The 22,565-nt window shown below is 39.7% G+C and overlaps 2 protein-coding genes across 3 annotated transcripts in view; both read right to left on the reverse strand.

Moving 5' to 3' along the window:
- wnk4a (WNK lysine deficient protein kinase 4a) overlaps positions 1-12,565 on the reverse strand; it is a 49,864-nt gene extending 37,299 nt beyond the window's left edge. For both annotated transcript variants that reach the window (XM_085466773.1, XM_085466772.1), the window contains exons 1-2: positions 12,396-12,565; positions 11,495-12,136 (exon numbers count right to left, since the gene is read on the reverse strand). In XM_085466773.1, the coding sequence (XP_085322899.1) occupies positions 11,495-12,109 (615 nt within the window). In that variant the 5' untranslated portion in view covers positions 12,110-12,136; positions 12,396-12,565. The remainder of the gene's footprint in view (positions 1-11,494; positions 12,137-12,395) is intronic.
- An 802-nt stretch (positions 12,566-13,367) lies between these two features.
- On the reverse strand, positions 13,368-22,336 carry vps25 (vacuolar protein sorting 25 homolog). Its single transcript, XM_085466778.1, has 6 exons — positions 22,225-22,336; positions 19,616-19,761; positions 19,139-19,192; positions 18,947-19,035; positions 15,756-15,831; positions 13,368-14,211 (listed from the first exon to the last, which is right to left on the reverse strand). The coding sequence occupies exons 1-6, from the start codon at positions 22,269-22,271 to the stop codon at positions 14,099-14,101; spliced, it is 525 nt and encodes a 174-aa protein (XP_085322904.1). The 5' UTR covers positions 22,272-22,336; the 3' UTR covers positions 13,368-14,098.
- Positions 22,337-22,565: the final 229 nt, after the last annotated feature.

Here is a 22,565-nt window from a genome sequence, read left to right on the forward strand (position 1 = left end):
CCAACTGGCCGCACAACTGTGGCAGTCAAAAACAATTATCTGTACGAGTACATCTCATGACAGGGAGGCTCTCAGTTACAGCTTCTATCATTCTTTTTAACTGTACTTTGCTTTAGTGCCTCTTGGGACGACAGAAATATGACAAACAAAGTTTACATCATTATTTTTGAGTGCGTGCAAATTCCACTTTTGGCCTTTTTAATATGAGTGCTAAAACTAAAAAGCACAAAAATAATTTCTGGTGATTTCCATCCAAAAACTCCAAAAATGCTCCTGCACACATCTTCATTTGGAAAATCAAATGCTGCAGATAATCTTCACACAATACCTAAAATGCAGTGAAGCTCCAACCACATTGGATGTTCCCACCAAACCCTTGGTTCTCATTACAGGAATTCTCTCAGCAGTAATTGCTCAAAAACATTTGCAATAATTATAACCAGGCTATAACTGACACACTACAGGCTTCAGCAAGTTCATGACAATACATATCTGACAGGCTTTAAAGGCTCGTTACTCCAGGGTGTATTCCTTAAACCAGTTTTTACAGTAACGTTTTCACAGAAATCGACAACACTGTTATAACATTATGTGAACCTGCCCGATTCTATGCCTTGTTTAAACCTAATCAAGCCAACTCCTCCCAACTATTCAGCATGGATTATAAAAATGACATCTTAAGTTGCTTAATATTGGATGCAAGTACAAGAAAATTACCTTAAAGATTGTTTGATTTCACTTTGAAAGAGTTTATAAGCTGTGACTAATCGATTTCCTGTGATTAATGAGTAATTATCCATTCACCGTTTATTCATAGAAACGGTGTTCGAGTTGCCAGGTTGTAGAAGGTCCTACTAGAAATAATGCATGAACTCTGCAGGTATAAAGGTTAGTAAATCATTAATTAAGGGGTCAACAGGTTGGGACATGCAGCACCTCTTTCACAGAGTGTGAGCTGCCCAACAGTCTACTGATGTTTTCTTGGTGAAGACAATCAATTGTCATGCTGGAAGAGATAAAGGGATTATTCAGAACCTGGCAAGCTCCAAGTAATTCTTATGGATGTTGTGTAAAATCTTTGTAACTCATTAAGCATTAATACACATATTTTTACCCCTGCCTTGGTCATGATTTATTCACACTACCTGACATTTATTGCATCACGTGACTCCCCCAGGACAATCACAAGGAGTACCCATCAAGAATAATTTTCTCTGGATAAAAAAAAAAGCTCTAATGCAAAAACACTCCACGCACACCAACTCCAAGCGAGACAATATGCTAAGCTTTCTTGGAAAACCCATTTGACAGAGATCACCCGAGAGGGTGTTGGAGTAAAGCCCTTTAAAGTTATGACCCCGGGCTGTGCAGCAAAGCAGAGCAAAGGTGCTTTCATCCCAGGATGTTTCTTTTTTATTATTAGTTTTTGTGATGTTAAAGCTGATAAAAACCCTCAGATATCACCTGAAATTCCAAATGTCTTACTGACATCTTATACCTGACAAATGTTTGACAAAGTGAAGCAAAATATGAAGCACATGCTGTGTACAGATGGTATGTTTGGTCCACTTTAAGTCTGGCTGCAGGAGGTTCAGAAGCATAGTGTTACACTTAAAACACGGGTCTGCTATCAAGTGCCACTGGCAACTAGCACCGGATACAGTTTACAAAGTGACGGTATGCAAGTGGTGCCGTATAACGGGAAGCTAACAGTATGAAAGATTTATGAATCCTTGACTAGCTGTTCAACTGTGTCCAACACACTCATACCTAAGCCTGAATGTGAGCACCAACTTTAGAAACCCACATAGCTTAGAGATAAATGGGATTTAAAATAGCACTACCAGTTCCATCTGGAGGAGGGGGATTGAGAAAACAAATTACAGTGTTTGCTGATCAGTATTGAAAGGTGCCAGGCTCTAAGACAGAGAGAGCCATTACTGTACACCACATTGGCCAATTCATGCCAAACCTCACGTAACAACTTAGGGCACATTTACACCCCTGACACCTCAGTCCTGCACACTCAAAGACACACGGTCAGTTCAGAAACGCCAAGGGGTGACCTCGTGAAGCAGCCTCTTTCCCTTACCAACTGTGGCCTCGGAGCCCCAACAGCTTTTAAAGCTTGAGGTCTTTAGTTTGTTTAGGAAGCAAGACCCAGGCCTCTTTGGGGCCCAAGCTGGAGGGTGACTAAATTCACCACCAAAGGAACGGCTGTAAACTGAAACACTGTCAATACTGAAAATATCGAGAAGGAAAGACATTTTCCAGAGTGGAGCTACTGCTGGGTTTATTTTTCTGAAAGCCCCTGTATACTGTTCTTATTATATCTTTGGCAAATGTTAATAATCGTGAGATAAAGTTTGTACTGAAACAGCCAAAAAGTTCAGAAAAAGATTACAGAAATTATTGTTGTGTTTATATTTAAGGTAAAGAAAGACCTTACAAATATTAATGAGAGATCCCCAGAGGCCAGGTGTTCCTCCTATGAGCAAGCACTTGGTGGTGGATGACAGAAAATCCCTTTCAACAGGAATGGACACTAGTGGCATTTGAAGAGTATCTTAGAGCAAAACAGCATTCCTAGTAATGTGAGACAAGCCCGCTGCCATTTTTAAACCAGAACTTTGGCCAGAAGAGGAAAATATGGACCAGAAAATATATCACAGGACACCCAGGATGATCATCAATCTGATGAATAATTCCCAACCAGAGTTATGACAAAGTATATTTTGTCTTTATGGGACATTATCTAAAGAAACAGATCTCGTTCCACCTGACACAGATCGTGACCAAGATTTTTGCAAGCCCATGTTACACAGTATCTCATGCAGTTAACCTGCATAATTGCAGTTGCTGCACAGTGTCATCCGGAGACACTTTAAAAGTGATACAAATTAACTTGGGACCAGTTTCGATATGCAGCTACAAAAAAAAAAAAAAAAAAAAAAAAAAAAAAAAAAAAAGAGGCTAATCTGGGCGCACACTGGCTAGTTCTAATCTAGTTCAACAAAAGCACACGAGCATCACTGGAATACACTGACAAGACATATTAATACAATCTGCCTGACATTGCGTAGGAACTTCCCTTAAGAGCTCTGACCCATGTTGGGTAATGAACACAGAAACATAGAATGTCAACACTGGATTGTATAGAGGTGAGGCCAACACGTTAGGCAGGATTTATACTCCTGCGTTATACTTCCTCACCTTAGGTGTAGACTGCACTCTGCACCTACCTAGAAATATAACCAGAGGCCACCTCAAGGAGACTTGCAATGACTATGATCGACCTGTTCAGTACCAATATTTCCTTCTACGCATTCCTCTGACCTACCTGTAACTTTGAGTCATCATGAGCCAAGGTGTGAATTCTGTTAAATATTACCAACACCTTGCTATCATAATACGTTATTAAAGGTCAAAGTGTGAGTCAAACACCCGAGAACGGATCTCAAGACTGCGTTACAGGTGGATGATAGTTGGCTATCTGCAAAAACTAAAAGAGAAGTCCAGTTTCTTTCCACTTAAGCGCTTAAGACTGCAATGACCTGGATGACTGAGAAGCTATAGAGACAGTATGCAGATTCAGTGCAGAAGTATTCATTAAGCTTTAGGCTCTTTGACCTGAGCAGCTTTGGCAGGTCGGAGCATATTGTCCTGCTGGGTGAGGTTGAAGCCGTCAGGGAGAGCTGTCCCAGGGGTTGGGGGAGGTTGCTTGGGATATAATGTTTAGCTAGATGGTTTATGTTAAAGCATCATCCCCATGCATGGCAGAAGTCAAGGTTTCCCAAAAGAACATTGCATTGTAAGGAGATGATCAATATTATTGACTTCACCTGTCAGCAGCTTTAATGTTGCGGCCCATCAATCCGGTTGTTCAGTGATGACGCGACGAATCCTACTTCCGGGTCTAAAGTAGTCTGCGTTTAATATGGCTTTTGTGTTGTTAACATGTTTAATGTTATGTATTTTCTTCTATTTGATCTCAAAAAGCTCCTAAAACAGTCAGTGATCACTGTTGACCTCCCTCGGCTTTTATTACCACTAATCATTTATTTAAGCTCAGTTTTTAAAACCTTAGGATGAAACTACAGCCCAGCCCATGCAGCAGTATATGAATGACTAACCTCATATGTGGATGGATCTCAGTTGTTCTCCTGGCTGAAGTTTGGTCCTTTTACAGCATCCTGCCATGCGATTACATTTGTTCCTGACCACCGACAACACTCACATTAACTTTTATTGAGTGGAAAAAAAAGTTAGCTTGTTTATATTAAGCTAACATAGCTGTGTCGCTAGCGGTCACGTAGCACATCATTATATACCAGCTAGCCCAACTTCAGTAACCCTACAAACGTCACTGCTGTTTAGTTTTCTGTCTTCATTTATGCTGGAAGTGATAGCAGAGCTGTACGTTTTAATTTGTTTCCAAAACCCCGCAGTCAGGACATGCTATATTGTATTTAGATAGAAGCTAGCGAGCTAACTCCCTGCTAACTTCTAACTCCGTTAAATGTCATAAATTCCGTTTTCATGGATGCCTGGATGTTAAACTCAATTGTTACACCTGGTAGAGCAGAACGCTGATCATTTTATTAAAGATGAAAGACTTTAGACAGTTTTTCAACTCTCAGTAATGCCATAGTGATCGTTTGATATATGGACCTGCAGCAGAGTTTAGACCCAGACACGGCTAGTGACGTCAGACTGAACAATCGGATATGTATTCAAAGCACAGAAGATAAGAGGGAAAATATACTCATGCTCAAGACAATGTGATTACTGTAAACACAAAAGATTCCTTTAGAGGAGCAGATACCGGTGTCATTTTAAAGGGATCTCACGGGATAAACCCAATACCAAGAAACAAGCTTTCCATTGAGCCGCACGTGAAAAACGTGAAGCGGAGCAAGTGATTGTATAAAATATGGGTTACCAGAGCACTATTACTGGAAGTTGGAAAACTTTAAACAAACCTGGACTACTTACTGAAATCTCTCACATGAAGAATTGATTCACTGAGGAAAAATAATAAAAGCAATGACTCAGCAGATACAGAGCCTTTGCCAGTGGCACATTTTAGCACGTAAATTTCACTAGCTCTATCGCTACATCTCGAGGACGGAAAACCAGTTTCTAATCTGTTCTTTCCGCTTGGTGTTTCCAGTCTGTGTCTGGCAGAGGTACATATAATAACTGAAAAGAGTATCATTTTTGTACATCTCAAGACATTAATATAATCTTATCTATTATCCTTTGTGTTAATCAAAACCTACGGAGTCTGTGGTTATTGTAAAAGCATTATTGTTGATTATTACTGTTTACATTGTTACCAAAACTGAGTAATTGGTAACAATAAGATTGTGTGACCTATCTCTGAATGCATTTCACATGTAATGTGTGCATTTGAGCTTGATTTCCCTTCTGTTACTACACCTTGAAATGATAAATGAAAAGTCTTATGTTTCATTTATTATGAATGTTGACATAAATACTGAAAAGATTCCTAAAAGATAAAAATTATTTTATCTAAAGTGGGAAACTGCCAAAAACCTGAGGATTTCAAAACCACTGAGTGTACTACTCCCTGCACGCTACTGGAAGACTAGCCAACATAAAAAGGACAAATATGAGACTGCAGTGCATAACTGAGCGTGAAGAAACAGCTTTTTCTGGTTTAAAAAACAGCCAACTTACAGCTGAACACTAAACACTGTAAGTAACTGCTTCATTAACTGGTCAGAGATGAATTATGCTGGTTTGTAAAGGGAATAGTACAAACTGTTGTACAAAAACACAGAACAGGTCCCAGTCTAAAATACTCTGAGTTTTAGGAGCGCTGGCAGTGAATTAGCTAGATTTGTTGCTTCCTTAATTATCAGTTAAAATGATTAATTAAATTGTAACATATTAAATTTGTATTAGTTAATGTATGCCATTGGGAGAGAGACAAGAGATGCTTCTGTGACCATCCATCCATCCATTTTTGGATCTGGGTTATTGGGCATCAATCTGAGCAGGAGACGCCCAGACCTCCCTCTCTTCGCCCACCACCTCTAATGTTTCCGGGGGGAAACACCGAGGTGTTCCCAAGCCTTCTGAGAGATGTAATCTCTCCAGTGTGTGGGTCTGACCTGGGTTCCTCTCCATTCCATTAAAAGAAAACATGAGTCTTTAAAAGAAAGATTTCTGATCAGTTTCTTCTGTATTAGACAATATTTAATATGATTTTCTTTGATGAATAAGAAGACTTTTAACACTCCCAAACTTTTGATTAGTATCTAAGATTAAACGTATAACTGTGGATTACAAAGTTAAACTATTATTTAATCAAGCGGGTCCTACTTCTGGAACTTATGTCTAAGAAAGCATCAATAAGCAGTCTCCTTGTGTATGGATTAGGTGAGTGACAGGTCCACGGTACAGTAACCAGTCCATCAAGCAAATAGAAAAAAAAACAAAACACACACGCTCACCTTTATACCTACACAAGAACTATGGTTTCCAGTGTAAACACACAAACACACCCAATGGCCCTGGGCTCAAAGCCCCTAAACAAAGAGCCTCATGCTGCCTCTGCTTGCAGCTACAGTATCCACCCTCACTAACCTGTTATCAACAGCAGCCAATGAGACACTGCTATCTAGGCACAGTGCTGTCAGTATGCTGAATGATACAGACAAGCTGTATCTTGCAGAGCAATCACCAAGACGTGCACATTCAGTACAGTACAAATTTCACAGGTGACCAACGTGCTCAGTAAAGGAAAAAAACAAAACAACAAACAGCGGGCCCCACATCAAAATGACGTTATGCCATGTGTACATGTAGGCTATCACTGTGCGCCTTCTTAACTTTCTACTCACAGAACATTGGCTCGCCCTGATAAGCTGATTTTGGGTGCACTTTGGGCCTTACAAGGAAAGACCATGTTGATGTTGGCTACAGTAGAGCTGATAGGAAGCCCATGGCTTGTCAGTGAACACTAGCCACATTCAGATAAAAGTTACACAGCCAGGCTTATACTATGAAACCCAGGCTAGCATGAGTGAGAGAGGGGGGGGGGGCAACAGAAATCTTGGGGCGTGCCAAACTAGATTTATGCCTTTTTGTTTAGCCTCATAACTATACGGACACAGTAGCAAGACATTAATAAGGTTTTACAGCTTTAATTTAATCTGCTACTTCGATATGAGTATTAAAACTCTGAGCTAAAACGTAAACACTACATCAAGAGCCCAGTTTCACTGCTTCAGTAATGTTTCCAGGTCTTACTACAACTCGGCTGATGTACAATCTACCCTCCTTTTTTTTGCACCTAGACACAGGAACTATGTTTACTAGCGGCAAAAGGAATAAAGCACTGAAACAACAGGCAGTTATTTTCAATATCAATTCATTAGTTGTGCATGTTTTAATGAATTCATTGTTTATATCTGGAAAAATACTGGACAAGCTAGCCTGTGTGAGCATTCTGTAGTTTTCTGTATGAAAACTACCAGTTTATAATGGGTAAAAACCACTAAAGAAATGGTTAATAACAGCCCAATCTACATGCTTCAACAGCATTAAGTTTTATTTGTTTTAGAAGAAGCATTAGCTGAGGAAAAAAAATCCTCTTAAACAGTTTGTGACCATCAATAAAACCTCCAGGGTGCACCAACTTTAAAGATCTGGTTTCTCTTAATCAGCAGAAAACGGTCTTTCAGCCCGTATTTATGCATCTGAGGACCTGGTATTAATTGGTTGTGGGTGCTAAGGCCAGCCTTCCATTAATAACAGCCCTCATAAAAACACTGCACGATAACAGAAACTGTGTTGGTTTATGTTTAAAAATGAACCAAGCGTATAAAAGTGCCTGAGACGCTGAGGGGGCAAGGTTGGAGAGAACTGCTGGAAAGTGCTGCCCTTGAATAAGATCAGGTATTGTGCAACATATGCCCTTTACAAAGGATCACCAAAAAGGATATGTGCCTCAGTGAACTCATTCCTATCAGTTACTAAGTAGCTCGGTGTGCTGTTGCAGTCACTTGTGAGGTGCTGAACCTCCAAGCTCATTAATCCATGCAACGATCAGCATTTTAGACGCAGTAACAACAACTCTTCCTTTTGACTCAATGCAGTGCAGTGAGAACAGTATATGAATGGGAGGAACAGAGGGCCACACAATAGGCTCATCAATTTTTCATTTCCTCTGTATTAACTTAAAAGCTCAGCGGTCAATACCTATATGGCACCTGAATTACCTGTGGGTGAGCAGTTGCTAGGTAGCTGCCACCTGTAAAGCAACATTATCAAGCAGCATTTAAACTCTTGTTTTATCCATAGGTAAGAGATGTATGCAGCCATTAAGAGGTCTGGAGGCTGAATGACCAGTGCAGTGACACCAACACTAACAAATACACAAAATGACCAAAAGTACAAGTGGAACTAGTTTTTTTTATCCTGCTTCATGGGCATCTGCGATGTGATGTAGACTAAGTCTTCTTTCTTTAAAAAAAAAAAAAAAAAAGAAAAGAAAGAAAGAAAGAAAGAAAGAAAGAACTTTACAGAATCCTCCACAGAAATGTGGAGGATTCTGTAAAATTTGCAGTGCTTATGCAAGAACTACGAGGGCGACTTTAATGGCGATTTGGATGAAGAGAAAAAAATGTGAGAAGTGTGGCAGATGCAACTGAGCGTCTAAAGATAACCAAACAATCGGCACAAGTGTTTGGGTACAGTTTGTTTTAAAATGTTCTGCAGCACCCACTGGGTGTTACTTTATCAGCTTGCCAGCAGACTTATATAATCAGTTAGTGATATTTTTGCCATGTCCATCCGGTTTTAAATGCATTGATAAGGTGTGTGTACTCAGCACAACATGTGATTAGGAAGAACAAAAGGATATGGATGAGCAATATCTGACTGTTTGCACTTGATCTTAAACCCAAAATAGCAAAGATCACATAAGAGCAAGTAATCAAGTACTGATTCTGATCAGTTCCTTATTTTTGAAGCTCACCCAGCATTAATTATGAAATTTGAGAATTTAAAAAGAAATCTGATAACACATGATCCAGAAATGTTTTGCATTAACATATAAAAGAAACAAATTGTATAAGCGTGACTATTAAACAACAAAATACCAGGATGTTTTGCTTCCTGGACACAAAGTGTAAATAGACAACACTTTATGAACTGCATGAAAGTTTCTTATCTGTGCTTCAACTGGCTGGTAATGTTGTGAATGTCAATAAATCATTCATGTTTTAAATAATAAAGAGTGAAATTAAAAGCCCTCACTTACAATGTTGGCGCTGGATACAAAAAGAAGTCTATAAGAAAACAGCAGAAAAGCTCCAACACACTCAAACTAGTGATCTTCCTCAGACATGTGTATGATTTCACAGCGTTTATATCTTTCAGGGGTTTTGTAAGCTTAAGGAAGCTTTGATTCTAGTGAGGGACTACTTTTCTCTGTATTAGTACAAGCCTTCATTTGGTTTATGAAGAGAGACAGCGCACAAAAGTTTTCAGTGGCTTTAATGTCTCATGTCACAGAGGGTTCGGCATGTTTTCTTTACCTTTTACGTGATCGCACAATGCCTCCCTGTAGACGCCGCCCAGACTGCAATGCATTCAGCATAACAATGCAGCCCAACCATTCACAAAAGAACACCTCTCTGTGTCACAGTGACAATTATGATGAATTGAAGTTCTGATCTCTATAACTAGATGTGCTTTAAAACCTGTTCTGTATTCTGAACAGCTTAGAACATCCGGCAGATTAGAGCTCAGGCTCTGTAATACATAGTTAAAAGAGCTTAAGGCATTTCTACCTGAGTTGCAGTGACGCACCTTCCACTGCTGCTCCATCAACATTACAGGAGCGATCTCTGTTTAGCCACCAACACTCAGCTTTTGAGTTTCACTTAAGCATCAAAAGGTGGACGGGGTGGTGATTTCACTTAAGAAATGGAACTGAATCTGAGTCCGTCTCTTTGAGGTTAAATTATCACAGCAGTAACCATATCAACAGTGGTCACCTTTAAGCTTATTAGGAGTGATTAAGGAGCTTAACTGGACTCATGTCTCAAGTAAAGAGATGAAATAGCATGCTTGTTTCCAACACAGAGCCACAAAAAAAGATTGCTGTACTTTTCACTCCACAGAAGGTAAAATCAGGGTTATGTCTGACCACAAAGTACCCCAATGGACCAATGCGTTTATTTGACTCAAACATGTGAAACATCAGTGCCTGTGTTGCATGATGCAGGTAATGGGTCATCTGTGCCCCAAGCAGGAGCCTGTGTGACTCTCCATCTGCTTCCTGTTAACAGATACCTGTTGTGTGACTTGACAGACAGGTGGGCTCTGAGGCAGAAGGTGCTAGAGCTTGAGCCTTAAGGGCAGATTCCCTTCATGCCCATACATTCTCTTATTATCTGCACTCCGATGGCTTCTGTAGAAAATAACTGCACAACAAAAAGTAGCTCTGTGCATTTTTTTTAATTCAGTAAAGAGTGCTTTTAAATGAAGATGTATCTTAAAAAAAAAAACTTCCAGTGTGTTTGAATCAAAACAAAAGTAAACATTGCCAGCAAGTATATAGTGCAATATCCTTGTCACATGGTTTAATTTGACATTTAAAGGCTATGAGGACACAGCTTCAAAGCTCATGTGGCTGCCAGTTACTGACACCCATCCACGTCTCACACACTCACTCACTCACTCGCACACACACACACACACACACACACAACTGCAAATGTTAAGAGTGGACTTACAGTTTTAATCTTTAAATCCACAACTGTGCTATCAAACCATGTAAGCAAGAGAAGTGTCAGCTGTTGCCCAGGCTGTTTCAAGGCTGTGCGCCAAATGCTATGGCATAAAAAGTACTGACACTTCTACAGTTTTACTGAAGCCTGCCTCTTCAGTCGTCTGCCTTACTTTATGTTTACATGATACACGTGGGCATTATGCCCTGCAAGGCCAGACCACCAAGCAGAACTTCATCTCACAAGCCCCACATCACATTTACTTTTTAACACAACCACTGATGGTATGTTCCTAAAAACTTGATCTATTACCTTTCAGATGTTCTTAGCTGTCACGTGAGGCCTTCAGAGAGCCCCAGTGTCACTGGTTGTTAATGAAAACAGATTAGAGGGGATTCATGACAAGCAGAGTACTGTAGCTCAGCTTGGAGCTGACTGCTAACAGGATGACCTGCCTTACCATGCAAGTGCCTGACACAACTAACTCAAGGTCAGTGGGGAATAATATACAGTAGATTAGCTGCCTGACATCAACCCTGATGCCCTGAGGGAGGAATTAGAGCAGCAAGTGGGCCAGGAAATCAAGAAAAGCATCAGCTTACACACTTGGCCTAGTGTTCATTTTAGGAAAGGTAGATTTAAAAGTCCTGGAAACCAATGCATCGTTTGTGTGAAGTTGTACATAGATGGGAATATGCTGTGAACAGACCCAGTGTGCATCCTACCTGTAGCTCACACCATGCCACCTCCACTGTAGTCTCTGTGTCCAGCCCTTTATAGACCGTCTTGAAAGACCCCCTTCCAATCTCTATGTTGAATTTGAGATATCTTCCATCAGGAGATGTTGCCACCGCTTTAGTCTCCACGTCCTCCTTTTCTTCCTGCTCCCACTGAGTGTCAAACGTGATGCGAGACAGAATCTTTTGCTGTTTATTATGAAGTTCGTTTTCAGAGTCCGAGCTGGGATCTTGAGGAGTGGATCTGGCAACAGGTTTCCAGTTGCCACCGACGGACCCGGCGTCGGGGTCCTGGCGGCACGTGCTGGAGCTGGAAACCGGAGACGCGGACGGCGGGGTGTCGTCTGTTTTTTCTTCCTCTGCTCTGGACTCGGGCAGAGAGAGAATATTTTCTGCCGACCACGATAAGGCTTTGGAAAGTACACCGCTGTATAGGGGAGAATCAATGTCCATACTAATTTTCTGCAGGCCGTAGGAGTTCCTCCGTGCGCCCAGCCCGTGCGTCCTCAGCACGGATGGGACTCGGGACAAACAGTCGTCGGTCATATCCACGGAGAGCCCCGGGAACCCGCGTCCTGGTATCTCTACTTGTGCATGAGACATTGTGGCAGGTTCAACCTGATTTGGAGCCTAAATATGGAAATAACAGTAGGACAGCAGAGCACCGTTACTTTATATTTGAGGTTACTTTTCCATGATGTCAGTTAAGTCAGTGGCTTTAAAACAAAAGACTGGAGACTGAATAACAGCCATATCTAAGGAAAACAAGATTAGAGACGATAGTCGGAAACGTGTAAACTACTGTAGTGCCTGTAGTGGTAACCAGCCTTAGAAGTATATGACAGATAAAGCGTGTAAAAAAACAGAAAAGTGAGGAAAATACACTTACTCAGCACATTCACTGCGTAAAAAACATGTCACTTGAACGCTCCACGCACATTAATGCATAGTTTCTTTCAAGTGATTCGTGTGGTCCTCTCGTCTTCTTCTTCTTGTCTTTCTGAAAGCTTTTGCCATAACCTACTGCGAAAGGTCTGAACTGCCAATATCAACAACGCTCCGGAGGGCAGTTCGTCCTGTGCGCTCCCAGTGCGCGCTTCCAACTCCGCCCCCTCGCAGCTTTCACGCGCCAATAGGGCAATCCAGAGGGAGTAATTATAATAAGATGTGTTTGGTAATTTATCATTTTGAACCGCAAGTGTTATTAAGTTTTGATTTGTTTTATCCGATTAAAAGAATATCTTCAAAACTCAACTGTGGGAGTGACTCTAAATTTTTGAGAAACAATCCATAAGCTGCCTTTTATGACACTTTGTATTAATTTGGCGATCAGGTTCTTCAGCTGGTTGACTTTAAGCTTGCTGGCGAACAGAATGTCCACACTTTCAACTGGCCCCCCGCTGATCAAAAGAACTCCTCCTCAGTTTCCTCTGAAATTAGATAAAAACAATGAGTCATTTTATGAGCCAAGGCTGTCCTCATTTGTGGAAAGCGATATGCTGCCCAAAGGTGGAGGATGCGCACCCGCGCCTGGCCTACAGGGGGGGGCTGCTGCTCGTGAAACAGTACACCATTATCAGCCAAGGCCACACTGGGCCCCACCTGCCCCACAAGAGAACATACAAGGTTTTATCCACAAAGACACGCACAATTCTCTGGAGCTGTATCATCCCTCCACAGGCGGGAATACACAGCACATGATGTCAGTATGCAGTACTTTAATACAGCTGCAGCAAGGAGATCAAAACATCATCATTGCTGCAGTTTCAGTCTGCACTCTGCAAAGCTTTTGAAGTCCTCACTCGTGTTTTTCACACAACAAAACGTCGATGCACGTGAAAGAAAGGAAATAGCCAGAAAATTTAACAAATGTCTAATTTATTTCCTACAGGATATGAAAAAGAAGTTGAATATAGACAGAGATAAAGATAACAGGAGCATCACAGTAGCTACTGCACAATAATAGGATACAGCAATCTGTACATGAAGTCCACTATTATTACACGCAGCTGAGTCAAGCCAAGACTGGCTCAAGCGTCTGTTGTGTTCCTCTTCTGGAAGCATTTACTCTCAAAATAAAAAGTCCCTCTGGTGTTGCTTTCTGGAATTTCTTGGTATGTCTGGTTGGAACAGAGGAATAACAGCCGAGCAAAGATCCACAGCTATTTTTACAGAGTAAATTTGTTAACAGAGAAAAATGAGAATAAAAGTAGATGCATTTACAATAATAAAGATGGAGTAAAGTTAAAGCGGGCAGGGAAAGATGTTCCCTTAAAGTACTCAGACATGACAGTATTTAGTGCCCTGATATTCATTGCATGGTTAAATGGCAACAAATGCTACCTATGACGACTTTACAAGTAGCATGATCTAAAATGCCCCCCCCCAAACACTTAGAAATGATATTGGTTCTCTTCCAGTAAGAGAAGGCTTTGAATCAAAAGGCAACAACAATTAGAGGACCAGCATCCACTAGACTCGGTATTGAGGTGCACCTTATGTAGCCTTAAATGGCTAAATCTTAATAAAAATTTGTCTGTAAAGTACAGTATGAGGGCTCCCAGACAGAGGGTGTGTGATTCCAGCACAGTTTTAGAAGAACTTGACGCCTTTTCCATCATCCATGGTGAAGAGCTCGGCTTTGCCTTCTGTCTGTAAAGCCTGCAGCGAGCGAAGCAGCATCCAGTCCTCCAGACCGTGGAACTCTGGAGAAAAAGGATTACAAGCTATAAGAAAATCAAATAAACTAATCAATGAGTCAAAACACCGATCACTCAAATATTGATTGATTGATTGATTGATTGGTAATTTATTTCAACATGTGAACAATATACAAGTACATTTAGAAAAGAAATGAGAGAAAAAAAAATATACTATACAAATTACATACAAAAAAACATTCTGATTAATTTACATGTTGAAAGGGAGTGGTGAATAACAACTATTATCTCATAACAAACCTGCATTTCAAGTCTGGAAATATCTGCCTAAGAGAGCAAGGGAACACTTGGTTAATGTGTTGGATCTGGGAAAAACATAGGCTAAATATCTGAGTGACTCTCAAAGAAGCCAAATTATTTAGGTCACTAAGAACGAGGAGGGCTTATGGGGTGTTCTCAATTAGCAGCAGAGGACTGAGTACCACAGGGCAACTTCAGAGTCCACGCCTTAGGGGATCAGAGTCAATTTCAAGCATGCTGCTTGGAGGACCAGCAGCATAGTTTTATATGATAAGTGTTGACTCTTTGCAGTGATGCCAGATAGGAGGGATGGGATCACCGGTTTATAATAAGGCTCACACACAGTGACAATTAACCTAATGTGCATGTTTTGGACTGTAAGGGAAGAGCCCAGAATACCTGGAAAGAACACACAGAGGCACAGGGCAAACATTTAAACTCTGTACAGAAAGTGGAATTCGAATCCAGAATTCACCGCTTGTTGTGAGCGTTAATCTTTGTGCCAAAGTTCCAAATAAATCAAAATCTCAGGCTTCAGGGGCTGCACCAAACACATTTTTCACTCCTCTTGGCTATGTATGATACTTGATACTTCAGTCAGTCCATGAACTGAAGGCCCCATCAAGGTTCGGTATTTGGTAAATAAGGATTATTTTCAAGCTGTGAATCATGCAAATCTGGTCTAGTGGAGGCCAAGATTAAACATATGTAGCTGGAAGTAAGTATAATAGGTTCCCTGTAGGGTTAGGGTGTGCTATGCAAGAAAACAAGTAAAAAAATGGGCAGGTATCCGAGCCACTCTGACAAGAGCCAAATTATTAAGGAACAGGAATCTCTGACACAGCAAGACCTTTTGGCTCCCAGTCACGGGCAAAAGGTTTAGATACCACAGGGTCTCTTTCAAGTCCATGCCTTGGCAGGTCAGAGATGTTTTTAAGCACTTAAAGGATAAGCAGTATATTAAGCTGATATCTTCATAATATTTTGGGTCAATGTGTGCAGCACATTTCATTAGCATGGCATTTATTAACATTAAACAGTGCTTTACGTGCAAAAATAGAGATGAAAGAAGCAATTTGGGACTACAGCTAGGTGAAATCATGCAGAAACAGGAAACAGAGTAAACAACACAAATCAAACAGTTAAAACAAACTAGGACTGGAAACCTACTGTACAGCCAGCATTAATAAAAGCCTTTCTCGCCACTGTGTTATGTTATGTTTACTTTAACGCGAGCTGGGTTTTATGGGTGCTTTCTCCATGTGGAAAACTTTAAAACGGTGCCATACCTTCACCTTCTGTGTCATCACCATTGGACAGCTCATAAAGTGTAAACACAGAGTTGACCATACCGTTTTTGGAAACCTAAAATGTCGGAAAAAGATATAATGGTTACATTTACAGATGCGTTAAGGTGACAGAGAATAATTTTCTTTATTACCAAAAAAAAAAAAAAAGCAGCTTTTTAAAGAAAAAGACCCCCATTTTATTCTAGATGATGAAATTGTGGATAAAAATATAAACTATTCCCAAAGTATTTTATTTATTTAATAAAATATTGATGTTTGGTGTCCCTGTATTGATACAATATTACCATGCAAAATATTGCGATACTATGCTGTATTGATTTTCCCCCCATCCCACTCAATTGTCCAGTTACTTTTAAGTCTGTGAAAATGAGGGACTGTGCATAAAAATGGCTTTAATAACCAAACACTTAGTGTCAAAATTCTGTTAAAACCTTTGAATTACAGCTTTAGGTCTGTATTTCTGTTGTTTCACTTAAAATCCACTGTGGTGGATTATTTATGAACCCAACTGTATTTTCAGATGTTTCTAGCTTGTCTGTAGCTTCAATCCTATTTAATATCGCTGAAGGCTATAATTTTGACCCTCCCCTCATGACCCAGCAGTAAAGAATGAATGTGCAAACAATACTTGTTAATAAAACAAATCACTGATTGTTTCCATTGGATTTGTTGGCAAAATATAGAATATTTACAGACATATGCTTTTGACACTGAAAATATAAACATGTTCAAACCAGTTTCACTCCTTTTCAATTACCACAACCCCAGTATACAATCTGGAACAATTTTCACACATTTTTACACAAAATCAGACAGATGCAAGTGCCATAAACCTGCCCAGCACCACAAACTTTCTGGTCCAAAGGTTGAAACCACTTGCTTAGGTTACTAATGCAGGAGCTAAAGCAAGAAATTCACAAACGACTAGCAGATGCAGGACACAGATTCTGTCCACCATGGTTTTGTCCCTAGAGAAATTATCCCAACATCTGTTGCTAATGATCAGTTCTAACCTGTCTAAAAGTGTGCTGCTCCTCAAGAAGTCAGCAGTGGCTCTGCACTCGTGCCAGCGCAGGCTGCTTTTTTTTTTTTTTTTTTTAAGCACAAGGAGCAAAGAGAGCCCAAGTGGTTGATGAATACAACACTGGCCTTCTCGTTATGTCGCAGGTAACACCTACAATATGTGTGCAGAAGTACAAGGTGTACAAAACAGCACAGCAGTCGTGTTTAAATTGTTTACACAACCACAGCGGTTGTGACGTACACCCACAGCCCTGAAGATGTGCTCCATTAACCTTCACCAACACCATCTGTGTGCCAATCTCTATCATGAACAGCACAAGAAAGAATACGGCACATCTGTAAATGGCATCAAAACGCACTAGATCCTTTTTATTACATGATAATTTTCCCCCCTTACAGACATGTAGCTGATAGGCTTCCCAGACTTACTGGAAAAATGGGGGGGGGAAAAAAAAAAACTATACCCATTTGGATCTTTGAAGGTACTAATTTGGAACCTTGACCACAAGTCTTATTCTATTTTATTATAATTTCTTAATTTGACACATGAAGTGGTAAACAGTCTTATAACCTGAACGTACAAAAAAAAAAAAAAAAAAAAAAAGCAGAAACTGAATTAAACTAACTGAAAGTTGGAGAAAGTGAAACAGATGTTTTTTAAAGCTGCCATTTCTTCTAAATGCATCGCATGCAGTTAATCATTAAGTTTCTGTTTTGAAGAGAGAACAGACAGAAAGGAATAATCGTTGTTCAAAATGTGGGTTCAGAACAGGCAGTGTGGGGTCCAGTTTTTACAAGAACTGCAACCAAACAAAATGATTTAAGTAATTTGTGAGGCTAAAGGCAATAAATAGGTAAAATGATATAAATTTATAAACGAAAATATAGTGTACCTGATCAGCTATATTTATGAGAGTTATAGACTACCCGAAGGATGAGAAGTTAAAACTTTCTGGACCCTTAGTTTGAAGACTTGTTTGGTTAAGGCTTGGTTTTAATTCAGTTTGATGTTTTTATTAGTCCTTTATTTATCCAGGTAAAACTCTCATTGAGATTAAAATTATCATTTCGAAGAGAGACCTGGCATCATGGCAACAAAATTACCACATCAGTACATAACATTTAAAACAAATACAATATCCCACACAAACATGAAAAATATACAATAACAGATCAATTAAGAGCGAAATTAAAAACAATCACACCGAGTAAAAAAAGTAATTCTTTCGTTCCTTTAAGATGGAATTAAACTCCCACATGGTAACCAGTTCTAATAATTTCAGTTCCTTCTGCTGATTATTCCAGGAAACAGGGGCAGCGTATTTAAAAGCCTTTTTTCCTAATTCTATTCTGATTTTTGGGACAATCAATTGTATGATATTGCGAGAATGAGAGTTGATATTCTAAAAATAAAGTTCAGAAAAGTCTTCAGATCTTCATTTTTCAGTTTAAAGTTTAATTATATACCATCAACTCACAAGAAGAATCTTCTTAAGGTGTTTTATTTTACAAATACTCGAGGGAAAACCCCAATAATCATACAGTCATAGTTTTGGAGTTAAAGAAAAAGGTTTATGGATTTTGTTGGTTGGGGATGCGGTAATATCAACGAATGACCTTGTAAAACAGCTGAAGATACATGTTTCTATATCCATGTGTGCCAGTCACTCTAAACAGAGTGAAGCAGGGATAAACAGTGAAGCCAGTGTGGCCTTAAACATGCATTTTTGCTAATGATCAACAGAGGGCAGTAAAAAGAGTTAAAGTTGTATAAAAGTCTATGGGAGAACAAGTGTTGGTTGTTTCTGCTCTGTGACTCAGTAAACACTTTCCTAATCAGATTTTGGGCTTAGTCACTCCTTTCAGACCATCTTAATAAAAACCTCAAGCTTATTTTGTAAATTACAGATGTTCTTGGAGTTGGAAAGGAGGAGTACCCAGGTTATCCCCATTTACTAACATCTTACCCATCACTGCTCATTCATCATATCTAGTTTTAAAACATCAGGGGAAAAAAAGCACAAAACCTTAATAAACATACACACATATACACACACACACACACACACATACATACATACACATATATATATATATAAATAAAAAGAACAGTTTGTGGCAGTATGTGTTGTAATTTGATGACTCACCCACTGATATATTAACTTGCCCCATTCCTCTGGTCGTCTCCACATGACTAAACACCGAGACTTGTTTTTGTCCAACCACTCGAGGTTGCCTGAAGACAACAAGAATGCTTTTCACTTATCAACGTTACACAATAAGATTTTTTTTTTTCTTATCATGACACTATGCTGGCAGGTAAAGTGAATAAAATTCACCTTTTTTCCTCAGTTCCTCAAAAACAACTTGAATTGCTTCCATTGACAGTTTTCCTGGGATTCAGTTAAGGCTAATGTGCAATGGCACAATAAGCATCTTCATGCCAGTTGTGTTTAAAATGCCTTATCTTGCCCTCGGCACAGATTAGCTGGGAAATAAAATTCAGTGATCATGTTATGACCTCAGTCTCTGAAGACAGCTTTGTATCAGGCCCGAATCAAGAGGGAAACCTCAAAATAAATCAGTCAAGCAGAGAGAGAAAGGGGGAGGTGGCTCTGTCCTAAAAACTACAGTGACTGCAATATGTGTCAACATTAATATCTCTGAACTATAAATTCTTCACAAGAGATTTAGCAATTGTAATATATAAAAAATAAAGGATTTAAACTAAAAACAAACAAATATTTTTCCAAAAAAAACATTAAAATAATTGAACACTCCCTTAAAAAGGAACCACAGGTTGACTTTCAGGATACGTTCTATCTTCTTGTTGTTGAACATGGGGCTTTCCTGAGCCTCCATGACATCTAGCGTGTAGAGCTTGTGATGCCGGCAGTAGGACAGAGCCAGTGAGCACCATGCCGCCAGCTGCTTCTGTCTCGTGTCAACATTGGGCTGTAGTCTGTCAGAAAAGAACACAAAGAGATTACTGCAAAGATTACCGCAAATGCTTGGGCAAAATAAACTTAATGCACGTTAAAGACACAAACACATTTTTCCTTAACCATAAACAGCGTTAATCACATAATCAAGCTTTTTTATGAATGCTGCATTTCTAATTAAAGTCAGTTTGCTCGAAAAGCCTTCATCTAGTAAGCATTTAATGTTTTATAATGAATAATTCTTTACTTTTCTTCATTGGTTCCAGAATAAAAGATGTTTATTTAAAATCTTTCTCCTGAAGTCTTGACTCATCAGGCCCCAACATCAGTGTCCAACATACTGACCCCTTGTATAGTTTTACTGATCTCCAACAAAGCCATTTTAATTACTTTAGGACGACTGCTGTGTTCCTTCGGATTACCCCCCACCCCCCTATCCACCCCTGTGGCTAGTCACGTGCTCTAATGTTGTGATATGGACATTAATGTGCTCTCTGTGCAGAGGAGTTTTTTTTGTTTCCTGTTCTCATGCTGTCCTCCCATAGGTGCCCAGCGTGAGAAGAGGTCTCTTTATTTTCCTCTTGTACTTTTCCCACTGTTGTGTAATTTTTCAGTGTTTTCTCTGCAACGCTGCCGATCTCCAACTGTATTCCCATGTGATGTCTTTGTTGTGTGTGTAAGTCGGGGGGGGGGGGGGGGGGGGGGGGGTCCTATTCCTCTGCGGGGCAACCTGCATATGGCCAATAAAGCATTCATTCAATTCAATTTATATACAGCTGACTTAATCTATAAGAACGTGCCATAATTTCTTAGTAGATTTAGATAATAAATCAACATCAGAAAAAACAAATATATTTAAGCTTTAAAATAAGTGTAGTTAAGTAAATGCAATGCCCCTCTTTAGATTCCCCCCCTGCATGTTCTAGGTATTGCTGCTAAAAAGAGAGGTGGCTGCTTTCCAGGTACAGCAAAGTCTACAAGAAATCTGCCATATTTAAAGATCTGTCAGTTTACCCACAGAGACAGCTTTTATTTTAGTTTCTTCTTAATTTAGCTGTGCTATTGATGTGCAAAACAAACAGGGGGTATATGAGACATTCTAAAAACAAAAGTCTTCTTCACATTTAAACTATGCAAACAGGTGGTTTCATGATTTATTGATATTTTAGAGCGAAAACACTGGCTATAAGGAAAACTACTCATCAGTTTGGGTCCACTTCAGCCAGTTTGATTCACAGTCTTTGTGCCCGCCCTTAGCCACCTGTCCATTGGTTACAACTCTGATCATCTGTTACAGGCCTCATTGCATCATATCCTGCCAACAGAGCACCTTGCTCTGAGACTATAGGGTTACTTGCAGTTCCTAGAGTTTGTAAAAGTATAATAGAAGACAGAGCCTTCAATTATCAGTATCGTCTCCTGTGCAAACAGCTCCTAGCTTGGGTTCAGAAGGGATAGGGAAGGAATGGATCACTGGGATGTTCTCTCCAAAATTACACCATCATTACCTTATAATATAAAGTGCCTTGAGGTGATGGTTGTTTGAAATTGGTGCTAGATCAATGTACCTGAAAAAACTCAATTGCCAGCCTATTTTGAGCCAGTAAAAGCCAGTAATATAGAATAAGCAGAAGACAGTAGATGGTCAGATTTTACTTAAAGACTTTTTATTGCAAGGACAGTGATTAAAATGAGAATCCAACGTTTTGCCTGATTTTGTGTTCTTGCAGGCAGGAGCAATGTTTGGCAACATAATACAAACTTAATACAAAAGACAAACTGCACCCATAGGCAGATATGTTAACACTGACCTGGGATTAAGATAAGAGCAAAGTGTTCCATTTTTAAGTATATACATATGTGCTGCTTTCCTAATATCTGTCATATTGTAACGGGTTAAAAGTCATTTTTACATATCATGTATAAAACCAGTCTTTTATTGCAAGCCTACCCTATCATATTCGACCGCCTAGACAATAACAGCCCCTTTAAATGTCCCTTTCGGGAAGTTGCTCTCCCGGTGATTTATCGGGACAGCAGTGTTTTACAGGGATTTCAGCACTGAGGTCTTCCTGACTTTTATTACACCAAAACGTGCAAGTCTTTAGGTGATAACTAGGTGGAGTTCTCGCTATCTCGCAGCTCATCCCATTAAATAAGCTCACTCGAGATAACAGTGGAAATCCCAAATTTCAAACACACGACGATGAACTGTTTGCCTGTTAATGTTTTAATATAGCCCCCTGAAGTCTAGCCTTAACGAGCCACTGAGACAAACCGAGAAAGACTTTAAATAAACTTCAGAAAGCCAGTGAGTGCAAAATCACTTCCCTAGCAATCTGTTTCGTTTGGCTAGCTGGCGTGCTAACATGATGCTAGCACGAAAATAAGCGCTCACCGACTCATAAATGAATAAATACTGAAAACTGAGTTACGTGTTCACAAGCTCTGCTCTGAAAAATACTGAGAAACATCTGACTCACGTGAAAAACGGTGGAAAATTGTACTGCCACGGCCACTCAAAACTCATTGCAGTGGATATGTTGGGTGCTCACAGCTGACAGCTCCCGGAAACGCGTCCAACCTCCCAAATGGTCCGACTCATAAACTTCCGATTTGGGGGATCGCAAGAAGAAAGATTTCTTTCTCTAACTTTTTTTTGTTTTCGTTGTTGTTGTTGTTGTTTTTACTTAGACCTCAGCATTTACAAAAAAAATCAGCTTTATGATTTTTTAAATGTATTTTGTAGATTAAATTAAAGACCTGTACCCGTGTTAAATATTTAATATTTAAGTTACACCTTTTGGCATTTATAAAGCCTTTT

The sequence above is a fragment of the Copadichromis virginalis genome, linkage group LG8 (genome assembly GCF_057382275.1).
Source record: "Copadichromis virginalis isolate Kocher_CV1m ecotype Utaka linkage group LG8, C_Virginalis_male_GT1.1, whole genome shotgun sequence".
Lineage (NCBI taxonomy): Eukaryota > Metazoa > Chordata > Actinopteri > Cichliformes > Cichlidae > Copadichromis > Copadichromis virginalis.